Genomic DNA, 17,531 nt, shown 5'->3' on the forward strand with positions numbered 1-17,531 from the left:
TATAACAGAAATAAGCAAACACTTTGTTGAGATTTTATATATACTGTATATATTATACTTTATTCATTAGCTTTAGTTAGAAATGTAAGAGCTTCATCTAATTTGCAAAACAAAAGGAAGTAATTGGCAGTATCTGACACTATATTTTAATTCTAGCTTTTACAAACTAGGAAAGGTTATTTTCATAAGAAAAAATTAAGCCTTTTTTAAGCCTCTCTTGATAAGAAAGAATAATATGAGAATGTCTTTCAGGTGTATAAAGTCTTTATTAATTAAAACATCCAAAACAGTCAAAATTAACACTGATTTAGCTTGTAACAGTCTGATATAATTGTAAGGGACATAAACATTAATGCCACGGCAGAGCTTATTAATCGGGTCCCAATACAGCAGCAAATCAACAGCAATAATTCATATTTATTCAAAACACTGCTTCATAATTGTTAATCTTGTCTATTTCCAGCATTTCCCAGTAAATAAGTCATTGGGTCTCACTGGATGCGTCTAAACTGCTGTTAGCTAAAAAGTGATGTAAGTTTCCTGTTAGAACAAAAGTACTGGGACACCGGAGCATAAGTGAGGACAGAACATGGGATGACCAACTATCCAGCTCATCCCAAAAGTACTGAATGGAGCACCACCATTGCAGAGAACACAGTTCCACTGCTAAAAAGCTCAGTGCTTGGGGAATTTATTCCCCTCTATCCCACATCTTGCATAAGGCATAGTTCAATAGGTCAGAATTATCTGCTCCAGAGAGTCCTATTCTATTGGCAATACTTTTCTACATGGTCTAGGACAAGCTGTGTGTGCACATTTGCACATCTATATCAGCAATTGATGCAATTTTAGAGCAGCTGAATGCATTAACTGGAAGGTAAGTCCACAAACTTTTGGTAGTGTAAGTACATAGACTAGTTTTTGTAAACTAGGGCCTGAGGTTGTGTCCCAAACTACACACTGCTCTAATCTAAATTGTGTATGACGAAATGTCCTGTTATAAATGTAAAATGTATTATAAATATTATAAAATGATCTGCATACAAAAAAACTAAAGGTGTGGTTTGGGACACCGCCTCAGTAAACCCACATATAGGTCCTTTTAAAAGAGGTGTCTCTATTTCTCTACCTTTTCCTCTCACACTCACACACACACTCACTCTTCACTCTCCTCAGCCAGTCTTGTTTTTTTGTAGTTTGTGCATGAGCCCCGTCTGTCTCTTCAGGTTGGTGTACAGGAGAGCAAAGTTGACGATGTACGTTGAGACGCAGACCACGCAGAAGTCTCCCAGGATAAAGACCAAAATTGAAGCCAGGTAAATGGAGCCGGCTACAGACACCCAGGACATTATCACCAGCGCGTGAGCTGCTGAACCGGACAACATCTGACCTGTTGAGAGAAAAAAAGAAGCCATAAATATAATAATAATAATAATAATAATAATAATAATATATCTTATACCTTTAAAAAGGAATCACATTGAGACAGTTTTTAGTGCTAACCAATCCATCTCTTTTATTATTGTAATAAATAAAATATAAAGGTGTGGTTTGGGACATGGCGTCAGTTTGCAAAACTGAAGAACACTTACCCAGGCCGAGCTGCAGACTGTAGAAAACGATGCCCAGCAGACTGTTGGGTTGGTTAAGAATGCTGTCTTCACCGGTGACTATCTGGACAAGCCCAAATCCACGACCCCACCTGAGCAAAACATGCAAACATTCACCTTAAATCTCAGACTTATTCAAAGAGACAAATTATAAATGACATTATATTAGAAACACATAGTATAAAAATGTTATGCAAACTGCATTTTAGTAACAAGAGTTGTATGTAAGTAATGTATGCACCACAACACCACAAAAATTATAATACCTTTATGACAACTACACTACAAACAGTTAATTGCTGAATCTCCATTACAGTGATCACTGTAAGTAAACAGACCCAGGAATGCAGGAGTGACTATCAGCTTAACCTGGAACAGACCAAAGTACCCAAAGTACCCAAATACCCTCCCCCTGGCCCAGAAAACCTGAGTAAACCCTGTAATCAGTTCTGTCCTGCAGGCAGGCCAGTCCCTGACACGTGGCATTCAGTTATTGGGTTTCTGACTGTGTTTATCAATAAGACTCTATTCAGCTGAGCTCTGTACAGCAGAGAAACTACACAGCTAAACATCTCAAACAGCAGCTCAAACACCTTAAACAACACCTCAAACATTTTAAACAGCACATCAAACACCTCAAACATTTTAAACAGCATATCAAACTCAAAATATTGAGCACCTCAAACAGCAGCTCAAACAGCAGCTCAACCAAATCAAAAACACCTCAAACAGAACCACAAACACCTCATCAAATACATCAAAAAGCACCCAAACAGCACATTAAACACCTCTGACAGCACCAAAAACACACCACAATGCGCATCAAACACTTTAAGCACCTCGAACACCTTAAACACCTGAAACACATCAAAAACACCTCAAACATCATAAAAACCTCAAAGAGAAAGTCAAACACCTTAAAAACCTCAAAAAGCACCCCAAACACCTTAAACACCACAAACAGCACCCCAAACACCTTAAACACCACAAACAGCACCTTAAACACCCTACACATCTTAACCCCCCCCAAACAGCACCTCAAATACCCTAAACACCTCAATCAGCACCTCAAACACCCTAAACAGCTCAAACAGCACCTTAAACACCCCAAACACCTTAAACAGCGCCCCAAACAACTTAAACACATTAAGCAGCACCCCAAACACCTTAAACAACACCCCAAACACCTTAAACAGCACTCCAAACACCTTAAGAAGCACCCCAAACACCTTAAACAGCCCCCAAACACCTTAAACACCCCAAACAGCACCTTAAACACCCTACACATCTTAACCCCCCCCAAACAGCACCTCAAATACCCTAAACACCTCAATCAGCACCTCAAACACCCTAAACAGCTCAAACAGCACCTTAAACACCCCAAACACCTTAAACAGCGCCCCAAACAACTTAAACACCCCAAACAGCACGCCAAACACCTTTAAACACACCTTTAAACACTCCAGACAGAATCTCAAACATCTTAAACACCTGTAAACACCTCACAGCAGATCAGAGGAAGGGCCCGTGTATGAACACACTGTACCTGGAGGTGAAGACCTTGGAGCAGCTCACAGACTCCGCCAGGTCACACATGGCTCTGTATTTGGGGTCGTGCTCCTTGGAAAGCTCGACGTGGAGCGCGTAGACCGAGAGAAGCAGCCCTAAAGAGCAGAGCAGGACCCGGGCAGCCCGCTCCCAGCCCGGCACCCCAGCAGGAGCTCCACCCGGCGCCATAGCGACTCTAAAACCCGCGGTAAAAACCTGTAATATCAGAGAAACAGCCTTTAGATCCAGCCCGGACCGCACTGACTCTACAGCACAGCTCTACCGAGTCAATAAAAAACTTCTGCAACGTGGAGGAACTGAGTGAAGCGCTCTGATTGGACCAGATCTCTGCTCTGCTCTGATTGGACAGTGGGGGCAGATGTGGACAGCTGTGTAAATCTACGCAGTTAATAAAGGACGTGTCCCAATAAAAGTGTCCAAATGGAGCATACTTTATATATCCACTCTATACACTCCCTTTATGGCACAAAAGAACATTGAATAAACGTTCATTGTTTGGTTGCATTACATAATTTAAAGGAGAAATCTGGTATGAAATGGACTTGTAGTAAAACATGGTTATGAGTGTAAACTTTAATCGAATAGCAAACATCTGTTTTCCCCCAGGGTTCAAAAATCCATCACTTTTAGCTCTCAACAGGGTTACAATGCTAGAAATAGGGGCATAGGATTGCCCATGCAAATGAATCACTTTTTACACTATTAAAGGGCTGACTCCATTCACAGCTCAAATGTGAAAAAAGCTAAAAAAAAAAATGGAAGGGGTAGTTTGGCAGGGGCACTGGGTGATGTATGGGTTTAGAGGCAGGGCAGGAGGGAGAGCTGATTGGTTGAGCTGTAGCAGCAGCAGTGTACCTCTGATAGCGAAAACCTACTTGTTACCATGTTTTACTTCTACACCCCAAGCCCATTTCACACCGTATTTCTCCTTTAAGTAATTAATTAATTAATTAAGTTATTAACTTGTGCCAAGGCACAGCAAAATTCGGCATCTTAGAAAAAGGTGCTACATTGAAGAATGTAAAACATATACCTTTTATGTTCGCTAAATATTTACATAGGTTTATATGTTTGTAGATTTATGGATGCATCTTCATAGCAAAGTATTAACTTACAATGTATATTTTTTTTAAATAATGAAAAACAAATGAAAAGAAAGTGTAAATGTGTGTCCCAACTTATGTCTAGCACTCTATATCTTTTTAGCAACATGACAGCGATCAAATATCGTCATATTGTCCACTCCTCCTTCTCCCACACACACACACACACACACACACACAAGCTGGGTGTGTGAACGGTCTATGGAGTAGACAGTAGGTAGGGGGAGGAGCCCCTATATCCACATGTAAACACAGTTAATCTTTATCTATTAATCGGTCCACTTTAAACCCTCACAACTCGCAGAGTTTAAGACTGAACTGGTCTCTACTGATTCTTGTGTTTTAACCGAGATTTCGCCGGTTGTATGATTTGTAATTTGAGGGTTTAGCGCTCCTGATATCGTTAGCTTAAGATCATTTCTGTCGACACCGCCCAAAAGAATGGCCCTATTCCACTGAGAAGATCCCGCCCCCCAGCCAGGCGGCAGACGCTATTGGCTGATTGGGGCAGGAGGACGAGTCTGATTGGCCAGTGGCGCTGCCACTCGAGCACAACTCGAAAGAATACGAGGAAGTGAAGCAGGTTTACCGTTGATTTACAACAAACAGCGGCGGGACAGAGAGACAGAAACATGTCTGGAGAGACGCGTTCAGGATTATTGAGGTCTCGGTGATTCCTCCAGGTAAAAGCAGTGTTCCTCAGCTCTTTAATACGGTTATTGTTTTAGTTCTGAAGGAAAAAGGGAGCAGACAGTAGGGTAGGTTAGGTTAGCTGCCTCGCTGAGTGGTAATACATTAGCTTCTCTCAGCTACATCATCTCCCTCCACACCAGCTCACAGCTTTATACTGTTTTATTTAATTTATATCAGATTTATACAGTTTATTTCTCTTTTATAGTGCAGACAGTGACCTGTGAGCCTTAAAACACTTGAATTTATAATCTGCAGTACAGTATTTTCCAGTGTAGCAGGCTACGAGCAACGTAAATCCAGTGATGCTTTATACTGGATTTTCATATTGTTCATTATTATTTATTTATTCATTTTATTTCAGCCTATATTCAACAGTTGTGTGTGGTTGTATCCACTCAAAACCTCTCATTTTATCCTCTTTTTCTTATTTAGAAATAAACATTCTGTGCCTTTAATTTTGGTATATGTAAAAGCAAGTCTCTTCTGTTTGGCTGCTGTCGGTACTGGGCATTCATTCAGAATATACTTCCATGGGAATTGGGGCTAAGTAAAATACTGTATCTACTGTATTTAAGTACTAAAATGCTGTATCTGTATCTACTGGGGTATTATTTTTGCTTCACTACTGTACTTAAATACTGTATCTGTATCTACTGGAGTATTATTTCTACTATACTACTGTACTTAAGTACTAAAATGCTGTATCTGTATCTACTGGAGTATTAATTTGACTTCACTACTGTACTTTAGTACTAAACATGCTGTATCTGTATCTACTGGAGTATTATTTTTACTACACTACTGTACTTAAGTACTAAAATACCGTATCTGTATCTACTGGAGTATTATTTTTACTTCACTACTGTACTTAAGTACTAAAATGTTGTAGTTGTATCTACTGGAGTATTATTTTTACTTCACTACTGTACTTAAGTACTAAAATACCGTATCTGTATCTACTGGAGTATTACTTTTTCTCCTACTTCCACTTTTATTTCACTACATATTTTTGGATGAGTTTAATTCTTTTACTCCAATACATTTTTTACATGCTGCATCATCACTATTCATTAAAATAAAATAAAAAATATTAGGAATCATTCCAAACCCACATTATCTGGGTTTGATAAAGCTGCTCATCAGATCTTATAAGAAGATCTCACTGCTCCCGTTCTGCCTTTCACTCTGAGAACTTTCCACTGCTTTCTGTAATAACTACTCTACTACACTAATAACACAGTACTGTACTTTTAGTTTCAATACTTGAGTATATTTTGGGATAAACAACATTTTTAGCAAATGAATAAATGTATGATAAAGGAATGCTCTAAATGCATACTGAGCAGACTTATTTAAAACTCCCTGCTTTCTTTTACTATGGTTTTATAGTTTAAGCTGGTTATTTATTGCCAGCTGCTTAACACCTACAAGAGCCATAAGCTGGTTGTTGTATAACGTCAGTCTGGCATCAAAGTGGGTATGATGCCAAAGTACCGGTACAACATTTTTGGTCCGTATTTTATAAACTGACCTTGTCTTTCTTCTCTCCTTCCTTGTAGTTACAATTAAAGATGTCGTCCAGCGAGGTGAAGAAAGCTGAAGAGGCGAACCGGGGTCCGGTGTGTGACTCTGTGGGCGCCGGCAGCAAGACTGGGTGCGACAGTGAAAGTGTCAAGAGCATCCAGGTTCCTGTGGGAGAACTTCATGCTCAGCCTCCCAGTGATGCGACCACGGGTTCAGACGCGAACACTGTGGCGGCAAAGAACTTGGCCTTTCTCAAGGCCCACTCCCTAGATGTGAAGTTTGAAGTTGGAGAAGAATATGACATCATTGAGACCATCGGCACTGGTGCATATGGTGTCGTTTCTTCTGCCAGGAGGCGAGACAATGGTAGGAACCATTTGAACTTTGGTCGTCAGCATCAGTGCTGATTTTAAAAATGAACGCCATTCTATTTGAATTAGACTAAGTTTAAAAAATATCAGCTCACAGCTTTGGAAAAAATGAAGAGATCACTTCAGTTTCTGAATCAGTTTCTCTGATTTTGCTATTTATAGGTTTATATTTGAATAAAATGAACATTGTTGTTTTACTCTATAAACTATAGACAACATTTCTCCCAAATTCCACATAAAAATATTGTCATTTAGAGCATTTATTTGCAGAAAATGAGAAATGGCTGAAATAAAAAAAAAAGATGCAGCGCTTTCGGGCCTCAAATAATGGAAAGAAAACAAGTTCATATTCATAAAGTTTTAGTTCAAGAGTTCAGAAATCAAACCCTGGTTTTTAATCACAGCTTGGCATGTTCTCCTCCACCAGTCTTACACACTGCTTTTGGATAACTTTATGCCTTTACTCCTGGTGGATAAAGAGGTTTTCAATTAAAATCAAAGAAATTCATTATTTTTAAGTGGTCTCTTATTTTTTATTTTTTAGTTTGTTATAACATGTAATAACTCTACCTTAGTAATAGTAATAACAGAACACACTACTGCAGACCTACTCAAGTTAAGCAAACCCTGATGCGGGTTCACTTGCAATGATTTCAATAGCTTTGATGTCAAGCATATCAGTGTGAAAGCTATGTGAAATTAAACAGAAAAGCAACAATGCATAATTTTCTAATTGGTACATTTGTCCACAGGCCAGCAGGTGGCGATAAAAAAGATTCCTAACGCTTTTGAGGTGGTTACGAATGCCAAGCGAACGCTCCGAGAGCTCAAGATTCTGAAACACTTCAAACACGACAACATCATCGCGATTAAGGATATTCTTCAGCCTGCTGTACCGCATTCAGCCTTCAAGTCTGTGTAAGATTGAGACTCACAAACACACTTTCGCATTCATCACTGTCGTACAGTGGCTTGCAAAAGTATTCATAACACCTTAGTCACCTTAAAACCACAAACTTAAATGAATTTTATTAAGAACTTAAATGATAGATCAACACAAAATAGCACATAATTGTAAAGTGGAACTAAAGTGATACATGTTTTTTAAAAGTATTCAGCTTCCTTTTTCTCTGAAACGCTTAAAGAAAATCCAGTGCAATCATTTGCCTTCAGAAATCACTTAATCAGTTAATTAGTTAGAGTCCAGCTGTGTGTAATTTAGTCTCAGTATAAATACAGCTGTTCTGTGAAGGCCTCAGTGGTTTGTTAGAGAACACCAGGTCGGAGGATTGTGGAGAAGAAGTTTAAAGCAGGGTTAGGCTATAAAAACCTATACCAAGCTTTGAGCATCCCAAGGAACTGACAAATCAAGCAAAGAAGAGCACTGGTCAGAGAATCAGCCAAGAGGTCACTAGTGGTCACAGATGCTCTTCATCCAACCTGGCTAAGCTTGAGCTATTTTGCAAAGAAGAATGGGCAAAAATCTCTAAAAAGTCTCTAGATGCATTTGTGGTTGTAAGGTTACAAGGTGTGAAGAAGTTCAAGGGGTATGAATACTTTTGCATATACAGCCAGTGTATATCTCCTAAACTTCTCTTTAGCAGCTTTTTATGAAAATTTATATATTCAAAGTTATTTTAGCGTTTGTATTGGTCCATTCATCATAAAATGTTAATTCAATATTAAAGGAGAACTTCTGTGTAAAATTGACTTTTGGTGTAGTAAAACATGATAAAGGGTACTAACCCTTTTTGAATAACCCACTTCCACTCTCCTACAGCTTTCTTAGATCCAGTAATTTTGTGTTTTTTGTCCCAAAACGTTGTAAAGAGTGCTGGGCAAAAAGCACAAAATATCTTGTTATCTTTTTCTACACCCAATTCAAACCCAAAGTCAATTTTACACCGGAGTTCTCCTTTAAGAACAACTACCAGATCCACATTGTCTAAATAGTAAACACAGCAAAAAGAATTAGGTATTGTAACAACTTGTGAGAACTTGTGTTCTTTATAAACATTTTTTAACTATTTATTTAATAACCATTATTTTTTTTATTTATTTATTGTGAGTTTGCCAAAGACACTAAGCTACTGAGAACCTCTCTTCCTTGCTGAGTGTGAATTAAACCAATACCCAACCTATTAAAATACATCTTACACCTGGATCAGTCCAGGCTCCAGGATCTCTTGGACTGGTCTCCATTCTAGCAGCTTTGTGCTCATTGATCATTGATCTTCTCATCTTTTCTTATTCTCTTTCTTTCTAGTTATGTAGTTCTTGACCTAATGGAGAGCGACCTACACCAGATCATCCACTCAAGGCAACCTCTGACGCCAGAGCACACGCGCTACTTCCTGTACCAGCTGCTGCGAGGCTTGAAGTACATCCACTCGGCCAACGTGATCCACCGTGACCTCAAGCCCTCCAACCTGCTGGTGAATGAGAACTGCGAGCTGAAGATCGGAGACTTCGGCATGGCCCGGGGTCTAAGCGCGGCGCACCCAGACGAGTCACGCTCTTTTATGACTGAGTACGTTGCCACCCGCTGGTACCGTGCCCCTGAACTCATGCTGTCGCTCCACCACTACAGCCTGGCCATCGACCTCTGGTCTGTGGGCTGCATCTTCGCGGAGATGCTGGGCAGGAAGCAGCTCTTCCCTGGCAAACACTACGTTCATCAGCTGCAGCTGATCCTGTCTGTTCTGGGCACGCCACCTGAGAGCATCATAAGGGCTATTGGAGCAGATAGGGTGCGTTCGTTCGTCCAGAGTTTACCGTCAAGAGCTGCAGTGCCTCTTTCCAGACTTTACCCACAGGCTGAACCGGCAGCCCTGGACCTGCTGGCCGCCATGCTACGTTTTGACCCTCGTGAGAGGATCAGTGTGTGCCAGGCCCTGGACCACCCTTACCTATCCAAGTACCACGACTCTGATGATGAGCCTGTGTGCGTTCCAGCCTTCGACTTCGAATTTGACCGGCAGCCCATGGGCCGGGAGCAGATCAAAGAGGCCATTCTTACTGAAATTCAGGACTTCCACCAGAAGAAACAGGCCAACAGGAAAAAGATTCAGTTCAAGCCACTGCAGAGGCCCAGCAGCAGTGCCAGTTTGAGTCCATCAGTGGGTGCAATGACTAATAACACCCTTTCAGCAGTGCCACACAGCCAAACTCTACCAAACACTACACATACACAGCAGCAGAAACAACAGAGTCGACCTCTAGCAGCCTCAACACAGACATTAACCAATACAGTCCCTCTCCCTCATATTCTGCCACCCTTGACCCAGACAGGAAGCTGTCAGGACGTTGACATGCCCAGTGCCAACTCTGACGGCCAACCAGAAACCATAGACCTCACCACTCCCACTTCGAGCCAAGGCACGCCCCCCTGCGAGACAATGAAAGAGTGTGTAAAGACAGAGGAGCCTTCCTCATCAGACCATGCTCCTCCTGCACCAACCGTACACCCGCTCCCACAATTAGCCCCTACGTCCCTCCCCTCCAGCCTCTCTCAGTCCGGACCCTCTCTGTCCCTTTCTCAATCTCAAGCCCAGTCTCTCTCCCAGTCACTCTCGCGCTCACTCGTAAAAGCGGCGAAAGCGACGACCGGTGAGATCACCCGAAAAGAAGGAGCAATCTCAGATGACACCAAAGCGGCTCTGAAGGCAGCCCTGCTTAAGTCAGCTTTAAGACAAAAAGCACGAGGTAAGTGTGAGATGCCATATGAGCATTTTCTCCTTTCAAATTTGAGCAGAAATTTAAGCTTTTTAGTGTAAAGGATCTACAAACAGGTTGCCCTTCGAAATACTTCTCATGTGCTGAATCTGTAACAAGTCAAAAAAGAGGAAAGGTCGGACAGCACAGTATAATGTACAGTATATTTATTTAACTCACAGATAAAACATAAATGTTTCGGCCCTTAGGCCTTCCTCCGGGTCCCTTCAGTGTTTTTTATTTTAATTATTCATTCAAATGCAATGTCTTAAATTGATGGATTGTGGAGAAACTTAGACTACTGTCTCAGTATATTTACATTTTCTTGAACGCTTAAAATGGGTCTTCTAAATAATTTAGCAATTAGGGACTTATTGTTTTTCTTTAGGGTTTTGATTTTGTGGTGTCTCCAAAATAATGTAATAATTTGTGTATTTGTGTATATTAAATAAAAAAAAAAATCATTATTGAGGTATCACTTATCCTTATTTTTCTGTTTTGTGTGTGTATGCCTAGTGTTAGGGTGATCCTCATTGCATCAGGCTGAGGGGGTAGGTTAGGGGGAAGTGTTAGGATTATTAGCCTATTATTACATGGCTCTTCAAACTGAGATTTTTCAGAGGCTCTCTCCAAACAGAAGGCCTTGAGAAAGAAACTAATTTGAGTATTTCCCTTGTTAAAAATTGCTTTCTGAAGACATATGCTAAAGCAGTTAAGTCAACTAGTTAAGTAGCAGCAGTTAGGTTGCTGAACTTTAGCGCTCGACTTCTATAAAGCTGTATCTGTATAGGGTGCTTGAAAGGTTTCCCAATTTCACTTCTTCCCATTGTAACTCGGTTCAAGGGGTACAAAGGAGAAATTAGATTGTGCCTATGACAGTTTGTGCTTCTCTCTTTATTTCAGATGGGGGTACAGCAGCCCTGGGTATTGACCTAGGTGGAGGTTTTGGAGTCTCATCTTCCTTGATTTCCTCCTCCTCCGCCCCAGAGCACAGGAGGCCTGTTACTGCACAGGAGAGACAACGAGAGCGTGAGGAGAAGCGGAGGAAGCGCCAGGAGAGGGCGATGGAGAGGAAGAGGAAACTTAAGGAGAAGGAGAAAAAGGAGACCAAACAAGGAGAGTCGTTGGGTGGAGTCTTGCTGAGCGACAATGATAAGAAGTTGCTTGAGCGCTGGGGACGAATGGTGGACGGCCGAGTGGAGAAATCCCAGGTTGCTGACGGTAACTCTGCAAAGACGGGCGATAAAAAGACTTGTCAGATGCAGGCGGCCGCAGGAAAAGGCCTGATGCAGATGTCCTCAGACATGGGAGAATCTGCCATGCCAGCCAATCAACCGAACGAGCTACCAGCCTTTAAACCACCACAACAGATAGTGCCTCAGATTGGACAGTGCGTGGCATCTGCCATATTCCACCCACCTACCACTTTCAATTCCCTGCCTCTCTCCCTGGGGTCAACTCAGAATGGAGACATTGGAATGCTAGCAGTTGGTGGAGGTAGAGGTGTGGTTGATGGAGGTGGAGCTTTGAACATGGTTGGAAGAGGGACAGTTGGTGTAGTGGCAACCCCATGTGCCTTCGGCAAAAGCGACATGTTAAAATCCCAAACTCAAGCTCAGAATCCGTTCCTTAAGGGTGGACCTGTATTCACGTCCCTGGAGAACTGGGCAGGAGCCCAGGCCACTGTGGTAACATCTCAGCACCAGCAGCCACAGGTCCAGCCCTCCTCTCCACTGCTGAACTTCCCTCAAACCCAACCTGTACAGCACCCCCAACAAACCCACACCCAAACACCTGCCCACAACCCGCCCATCAAGCTCCTGCCGTCAGACACCTTCATCACCAAGCCTCCCTCCCTAACCCCCAATGGAACGACCGCAAGGGTCGGTATTCAGGACGCCAACACGCCTCTCCAAAACCAGGACCCAGCAGGTGCTCCTCAGTCACTGGACAAGCTCTGTTCTGTTCTGGCCAAGCAGCAGAATGGTGCTAATTCACAGGGGCCTTCACACGGGCTGCCTGGAACATCTACCCAGCCCTGCTTGAGTCTCTCAGACACGGGTCCTCTAGGAACCAGCAGGGTGCCGGACATCCATACAGTCACACTACAACTCTCCAAATCACAGGTGAGTTATTGTGTGTGTATATAGTGTCTCTTGAACTGGCATTTAATATGTACATTTAAATGGAAATGTCTGTGATTTTAGATGTTTAAATGAGAGGGAGGAGGATGAAATACTGTACTAGGGGTGGGCGATATGGCCTTAAAATAATATCATGATATTTTATGCTATTTTTGCGATAACGATACTGTTGGCGATATGACAAGACACTGAAAAAATCCAAGAGTACACTACTGCAAAAAAATGAACATTACATTTTATTCTTGCATACGATACGATATGGCACACCCCTAACTGAGATATTAAAAAAAATATAAGAATTTTATCAGATTTGTAACAGAAGTCAATGATCCAGAATGTCATGATACTAAATAATAATGCACTCTTCCAAATATCTCCATATATGCAGGATTAAAGTAAAATAAATGATACTGGACAGATATAATCTCTAGTCTCTAGTAGATATATAATGGGAAATGAGAACAGTGGGAATTTTTCTTTTGCTAAAAACAGCAAAAAAGAGAAGTCGCTGATGTGATAATTAAGGGTGGGCAAAAGCACAATATTTCAGGGTTTAATATGGTTCATGATATTTAAAAATCTTGGCGATATTATTGTGTACGATACCCCTATACTGTACATTCAAACTATTCAGAAAAAAAATGTGCTTCTCTTTTTCTCTCTCTCAGGTTGAGGATATTCTGCCTCCAGTTTTCTCAGTGACCCCTAAAGGCAGCGGGGCAGGTTACGGGGTGGGCTTTGACCTCGACGACCTTCTCACTCAGTCTCTCACTGACTTCCAGCACTCAGACCTCAGGGAAAGGTTGGTCAAAATCCTATTCAGAAAAATTCAAGTTTAAAGCATTTTTTTTCTTTCTTATTAGCTCACGTAATACTGTATTAACTGTATAGTAGGTCTGTCTTAAAAACGATTTGGCATAGGAATTAATCTTAATAAATAATTTTATTGTATCGAACACCTTACAATTTTCTATGTGTGTGTGGAGCCTTCTTGTCCTGCACTCCTGATTAAAAGTCTCCGCTTAAATACACACAAATATACACAATAGCAATGTTATTCATTAACAATGACATCATGTTTATTTACCGTGTGACTGGCCAATATTTAAGACTTTAGTCTATAAACACAAGTTTTAATGTTCATTTTCTAACATTGTAGTCAACAGTGTTTAAAAAATGAAGATAAAGATGTGTTCCTCTAAAATATTGTCTAAGCCTAATATATGTCTAATATATAATAAAAATAAAAAATATATTTCTCTTCTACTCATCAGTCACCACGACTCAGCTCCCCTCTCAGCATCCTTGCTCTCGGATTGGCTGGATGTCCACAGCATGACCCCAGCCGACCTGGAATCACTTCAGCAGGAGCTCCAGCTCGGATCTCCAATGATCCTCTCTGATAACTCCACACTTCCTGAAACTTGATCACAGCATTAACCCCTCCCACTCCCACTCCATCAACTTCCACTTCTCCATGGGGAGCTCTACTGGAGAGAACTGAAGAGACGTAGTAGTGTCATCTCTGGCAGTGTGTAGATTTCCAGCAGTCTGTAGAGTAGGAATTTTGATTTCTTAAACAGCACCTTATGTTCTGCTCGAGCTCATGTAACTGTACAGCCTCAGAAAGTGCCAACTGAACTGCAAACACAGTCTGATGACATGACATGTTGACAGGGGCATGCAAGCATCTCTGCTGTCTGTGGCATGCTGTGGTTTTGGCTTGTCTTTGCCACGTGTTCATACTGTATTTGTGTATCTGGTTTATTGGAGGTCTTGCTTCCTCTGCCCTCAAGTGTCTGAGAGTAAGAGGTTAAATTGGTTGTGGTGCTTTTTCCTGACTGTGTGCTACCAATCATGTCCAATTGTGGAGAAAACCAGATCTTTGCTAGCATTTTGGTGCTCATTTGATAAATGCCAGTTTACCCCAGGTACGAAAACAAAGCTCAATAGTATAATATTTCCCTTTCCCTTTCTCACGTTCAACTAGTGGTGTAACGGATCACAAATCTCACAGATCGGACCAGAAGTTCACATTACAAACCACGTTGCTCAAATCCGATTTTTGCTCAGATCAGATTTGTCTATCTTGACAGTTCACATTCACTGTAAATATAAGTGAGCTGTATCTGTGCGTAATGTGAACGAATCTGTCCCTGAAACGCTTCACATGCTGCACATTAATACCTGTACAAACGTCTCCTTCACCAACAACTACAGGCTTTTTACTGGCTTCTCAGTAACTGACTGAATGAGCTGTTCTCACAGATTGAAGCAGAATTAATCTGTGACCTTTTTCTTCTTTAGTTCTTTAGTTCAGAAATCAATATTTGGTGGAATAGCCCTGGTTTTTAGTCACAGTTTTTTTATGCATCTTGGCATCATGTTCTCCTCCACCAGTCTTACACACTGCTTTTGAATAACTTTATGCTGCTTTACTCCTGGTGCAAAAATTCAAGCAGTTCAGTTTGGTTTGATGGCTTGTGATCATCCATCTTCCTCTTGATTATATTCCAGAGGTTTTCAATTTGGTAAAATCAAACTCCCATGAACAAAATTATACAAACTATTTATTTTGTGTTTTTGTTTTTTTACCAACTGATCTGCAGGTTTGGTGGTTATCAACCTGTGACGAGTGATCCTGTTACACCCCTCGGTTGAAAATTAATATCTCAGCTTCTCATTTCAAATTTTGACTGTGCCAAAACCTTCGTTGTGAGTTTTTGAAGCTAGGGTCTGACCACAAGCTCTGAGGACTTTACAGCTGAGAGAACTGACTGAATTTTATTAGGAAATGTTTTATGTCTCGCTTTGTAGCACTGTATCATGACTAGCATGCTTGCTTGCGGCTAACGTGTTGTTAACTTAGGGCTAGCATTAGCTTGTGGCTAGCGCATTAGATCAGTACACTATAAAGCACATGATCCATTTCCATCCAAATATTTTTTATTTTTTTTTACTTTTTAAAACATTTTATTTCCAGTGTGGTCAGAGCCAGGTCTTAACTGCTAGCTGGAACTCCCCATCACACAATGCTACCAGCACTGGGAGGGTAAAGGCTAGCCGGATCTTTCTCCTTTTCTTTTCAGAATGTTTTGAGCCGTTTGAGCTATGCGCTATTAGAGAACCAAATGCTAAATGCTAATTTTGTTACCAGCTACCAGCTTGCTTGGATTCCAGGCTAGGAATGGCTGTGGCAAAAACTGAGTTTGAACACACAACCACCTGATAATTGGACTCAATGATTTTTATTTATTTTACACATTGTTTCACCTGCAAAAACACCTAATACAGCTCTGGAAAAAATTAAAAAGACCATTTCAGTTTCTGAATCAGTTTCTCTGATTTTGCTATTTATGAGTATATGTTTGAGTAAAATAAACACTGCTGTTTTTTATATAAACTACGGACAAAATTTCTCCCAAATTCCAAATAAAATATTGTCATTTAGAGCATTTTATTTGCAGAAAATGAGAAATGGCTGAAATAATCACAGTTTTTAATCACAGTTTTCATGCATCTTGGCATCATGTTCTCCTCCACCAGTCTTACACACTGCTTTTGGATAACTTTATGCCTTTACTCCTGGTGCAAAAATTAAAGCAGTTAAATTTTGTATTTAGTAAAATCAAAGAAACTCATAATATTTAAGTGTTCTCTCATTTTATTTAGAGCTGTATCCAAATACGGTTGAGTTTCTAGAAACTTCTAGAAACAGATTTGTTAATTAATGCATTTTTGCCATCATTTCTCTTTATTTAAGAGAAGTTTTAGCAACCCTTTTATGGCTGTGTTCTGTTTTCAGGAGGTTGTGAGTTTAAATCCCACTGATTAAATTACTGTATGAAGTTGTGGATGTACGGTTATCAGTATGTCGTTGGTATATCACTAAAGCTCCTCCTGAAACCGTGTCCAGACATTCAGACACGAACAATGAGCTCAAAAATGGACTTTTTTGTGCATCGAGTGTCATATCACACACTGCATCAGTGCCAGGAACTGCAGAAGAACCACAGACTCTTATAAACCTCTGCCCCAGCCCCTCAACCACTGTGAAACCACCACAGCCCAGCGACCCCTCGACTGCCTGCTGACGCCTGAGTGCAGTATTTAGTACAGTCCAGAGGAACAGAGGGGAGATTCAGATGACACTTCATGAATACCTTGTAGGAACTTACATTTGGATTAAGAATTTTTCACCAGCACCACAAAGAACATGATTAAAATGAAGAAACCAGTTTAAATCTGTGTCTGTATTTATTTCTGAATAAAGATATGTTTTGAATGGGTCTGCAAAAAGCACAATTTCATCAAAATCCGCCAATAGTTCATCAGTAAATGCAATGTGTTATCAGAAGCTTCTTTATTGCTTTTTGTTATACTGGAACTGCAAGGCTAATGTAGCTAACTATTGATGGAAACTTTGTTAGTCTGTTTTACATTGCAACTAGTACTCTAAAGTATCTTACAGATGACACTATAAAAGCTTTGATAGGTCATTTTTACCCTAAAGTTACGATGCTGCTAAGAACTTACTGGCGGTGGGTAGCCCAGGTCCAAAAAGTAAAAACTCATTCCAGGCTTTTTGTACCAAATGCCTGTGTAGTTGGTACAAAAGCCTGGGATGGATTTTTACTTCCTGGACCTGGGTTATGAATGAAGTTCAACTTATATAGCACCTTTCTAGAAACCCAAGAACGCTTTAAAGTTTACACATATTGCACACAACCATTCATACACTCATCCACACACCAGTGAGAAGCGGCAGCCAATAGCGCACAGCGTACTCTTAACCGGAAACAA

The 17,531-nt window shown here is 40.8% G+C and overlaps 2 protein-coding genes across 2 annotated transcripts; one reads left to right on the top strand and one right to left on the bottom strand.

Annotated features, from left to right (window-relative positions):
- Positions 1-246: 246 nt before the first annotated feature.
- On the bottom strand, positions 247-3,463 carry vkorc1 (vitamin K epoxide reductase complex, subunit 1). The gene is made up of 3 exons (XM_007248722.4): positions 3,157-3,463; positions 1,593-1,702; positions 247-1,390 (listed from the first exon to the last, which is right to left on the bottom strand). Exons 1-3 carry the CDS (start codon positions 3,345-3,347, stop codon positions 1,173-1,175), a joined length of 519 nt encoding a protein of 172 aa, XP_007248784.2. The 5' UTR covers positions 3,348-3,463; the 3' UTR covers positions 247-1,172.
- A 1,040-nt stretch (positions 3,464-4,503) lies between these two features.
- mapk7 (mitogen-activated protein kinase 7) lies at positions 4,504-16,972 on the top strand. Its single transcript, XM_007248723.4, has 7 exons — positions 4,504-4,965; positions 6,535-6,865; positions 7,623-7,788; positions 9,137-10,575; positions 11,488-12,710; positions 13,397-13,530; positions 14,003-16,972. The coding sequence occupies exons 2-7, from the start codon at positions 6,547-6,549 to the stop codon at positions 14,154-14,156; spliced, it is 3,435 nt and encodes a 1,144-aa protein (XP_007248785.3). The 5' UTR covers positions 4,504-4,965; positions 6,535-6,546; the 3' UTR covers positions 14,157-16,972.
- The last annotated feature ends 559 nt before the right edge of the window (positions 16,973-17,531 follow it).

This window comes from Astyanax mexicanus, chromosome 15 (assembly GCF_023375975.1).
Source record: "Astyanax mexicanus isolate ESR-SI-001 chromosome 15, AstMex3_surface, whole genome shotgun sequence".
NCBI lineage: Eukaryota > Metazoa > Chordata > Actinopteri > Characiformes > Acestrorhamphidae > Astyanax > Astyanax mexicanus.

Bases quoted from the DNA above. Each gene is read 5' to 3' on its own strand.
- vkorc1 (XM_007248722.4), bottom strand. From the start codon at position 3,347: ATGGCGCCGGGTGGAGCTCCTGCTGGGGTGCCGGGCTGGGAGCGGGCT. The intron at 1,703-3,156 runs GTACAGTGTGTT...TGTTTTGCTCAG, and splicing joins TCCAAGGTCTTCACCTCCAG to GTGGGGTCGTGGATTTGGGC. The intron at 1,391-1,592 runs GTAAGTGTTCTT...TTCTCTCAACAG, and splicing joins CAGTCTGCAGCTCGGCCTGG to GTCAGATGTTGTCCGGTTCA.
- mapk7 (XM_007248723.4), top strand. From the start codon at position 6,547: ATGTCGTCCAGCGAGGTGAAGAAAGCTGAAGAGGCGAACCGGGGTCCG. The intron at 12,711-13,396 runs GTGAGTTATTGT...TCTCTCTCTCAG, and splicing joins TACAACTCTCCAAATCACAG to GTTGAGGATATTCTGCCTCC. The intron at 13,531-14,002 runs GTTGGTCAAAAT...TCTACTCATCAG, and splicing joins CACTCAGACCTCAGGGAAAG to TCACCACGACTCAGCTCCCC.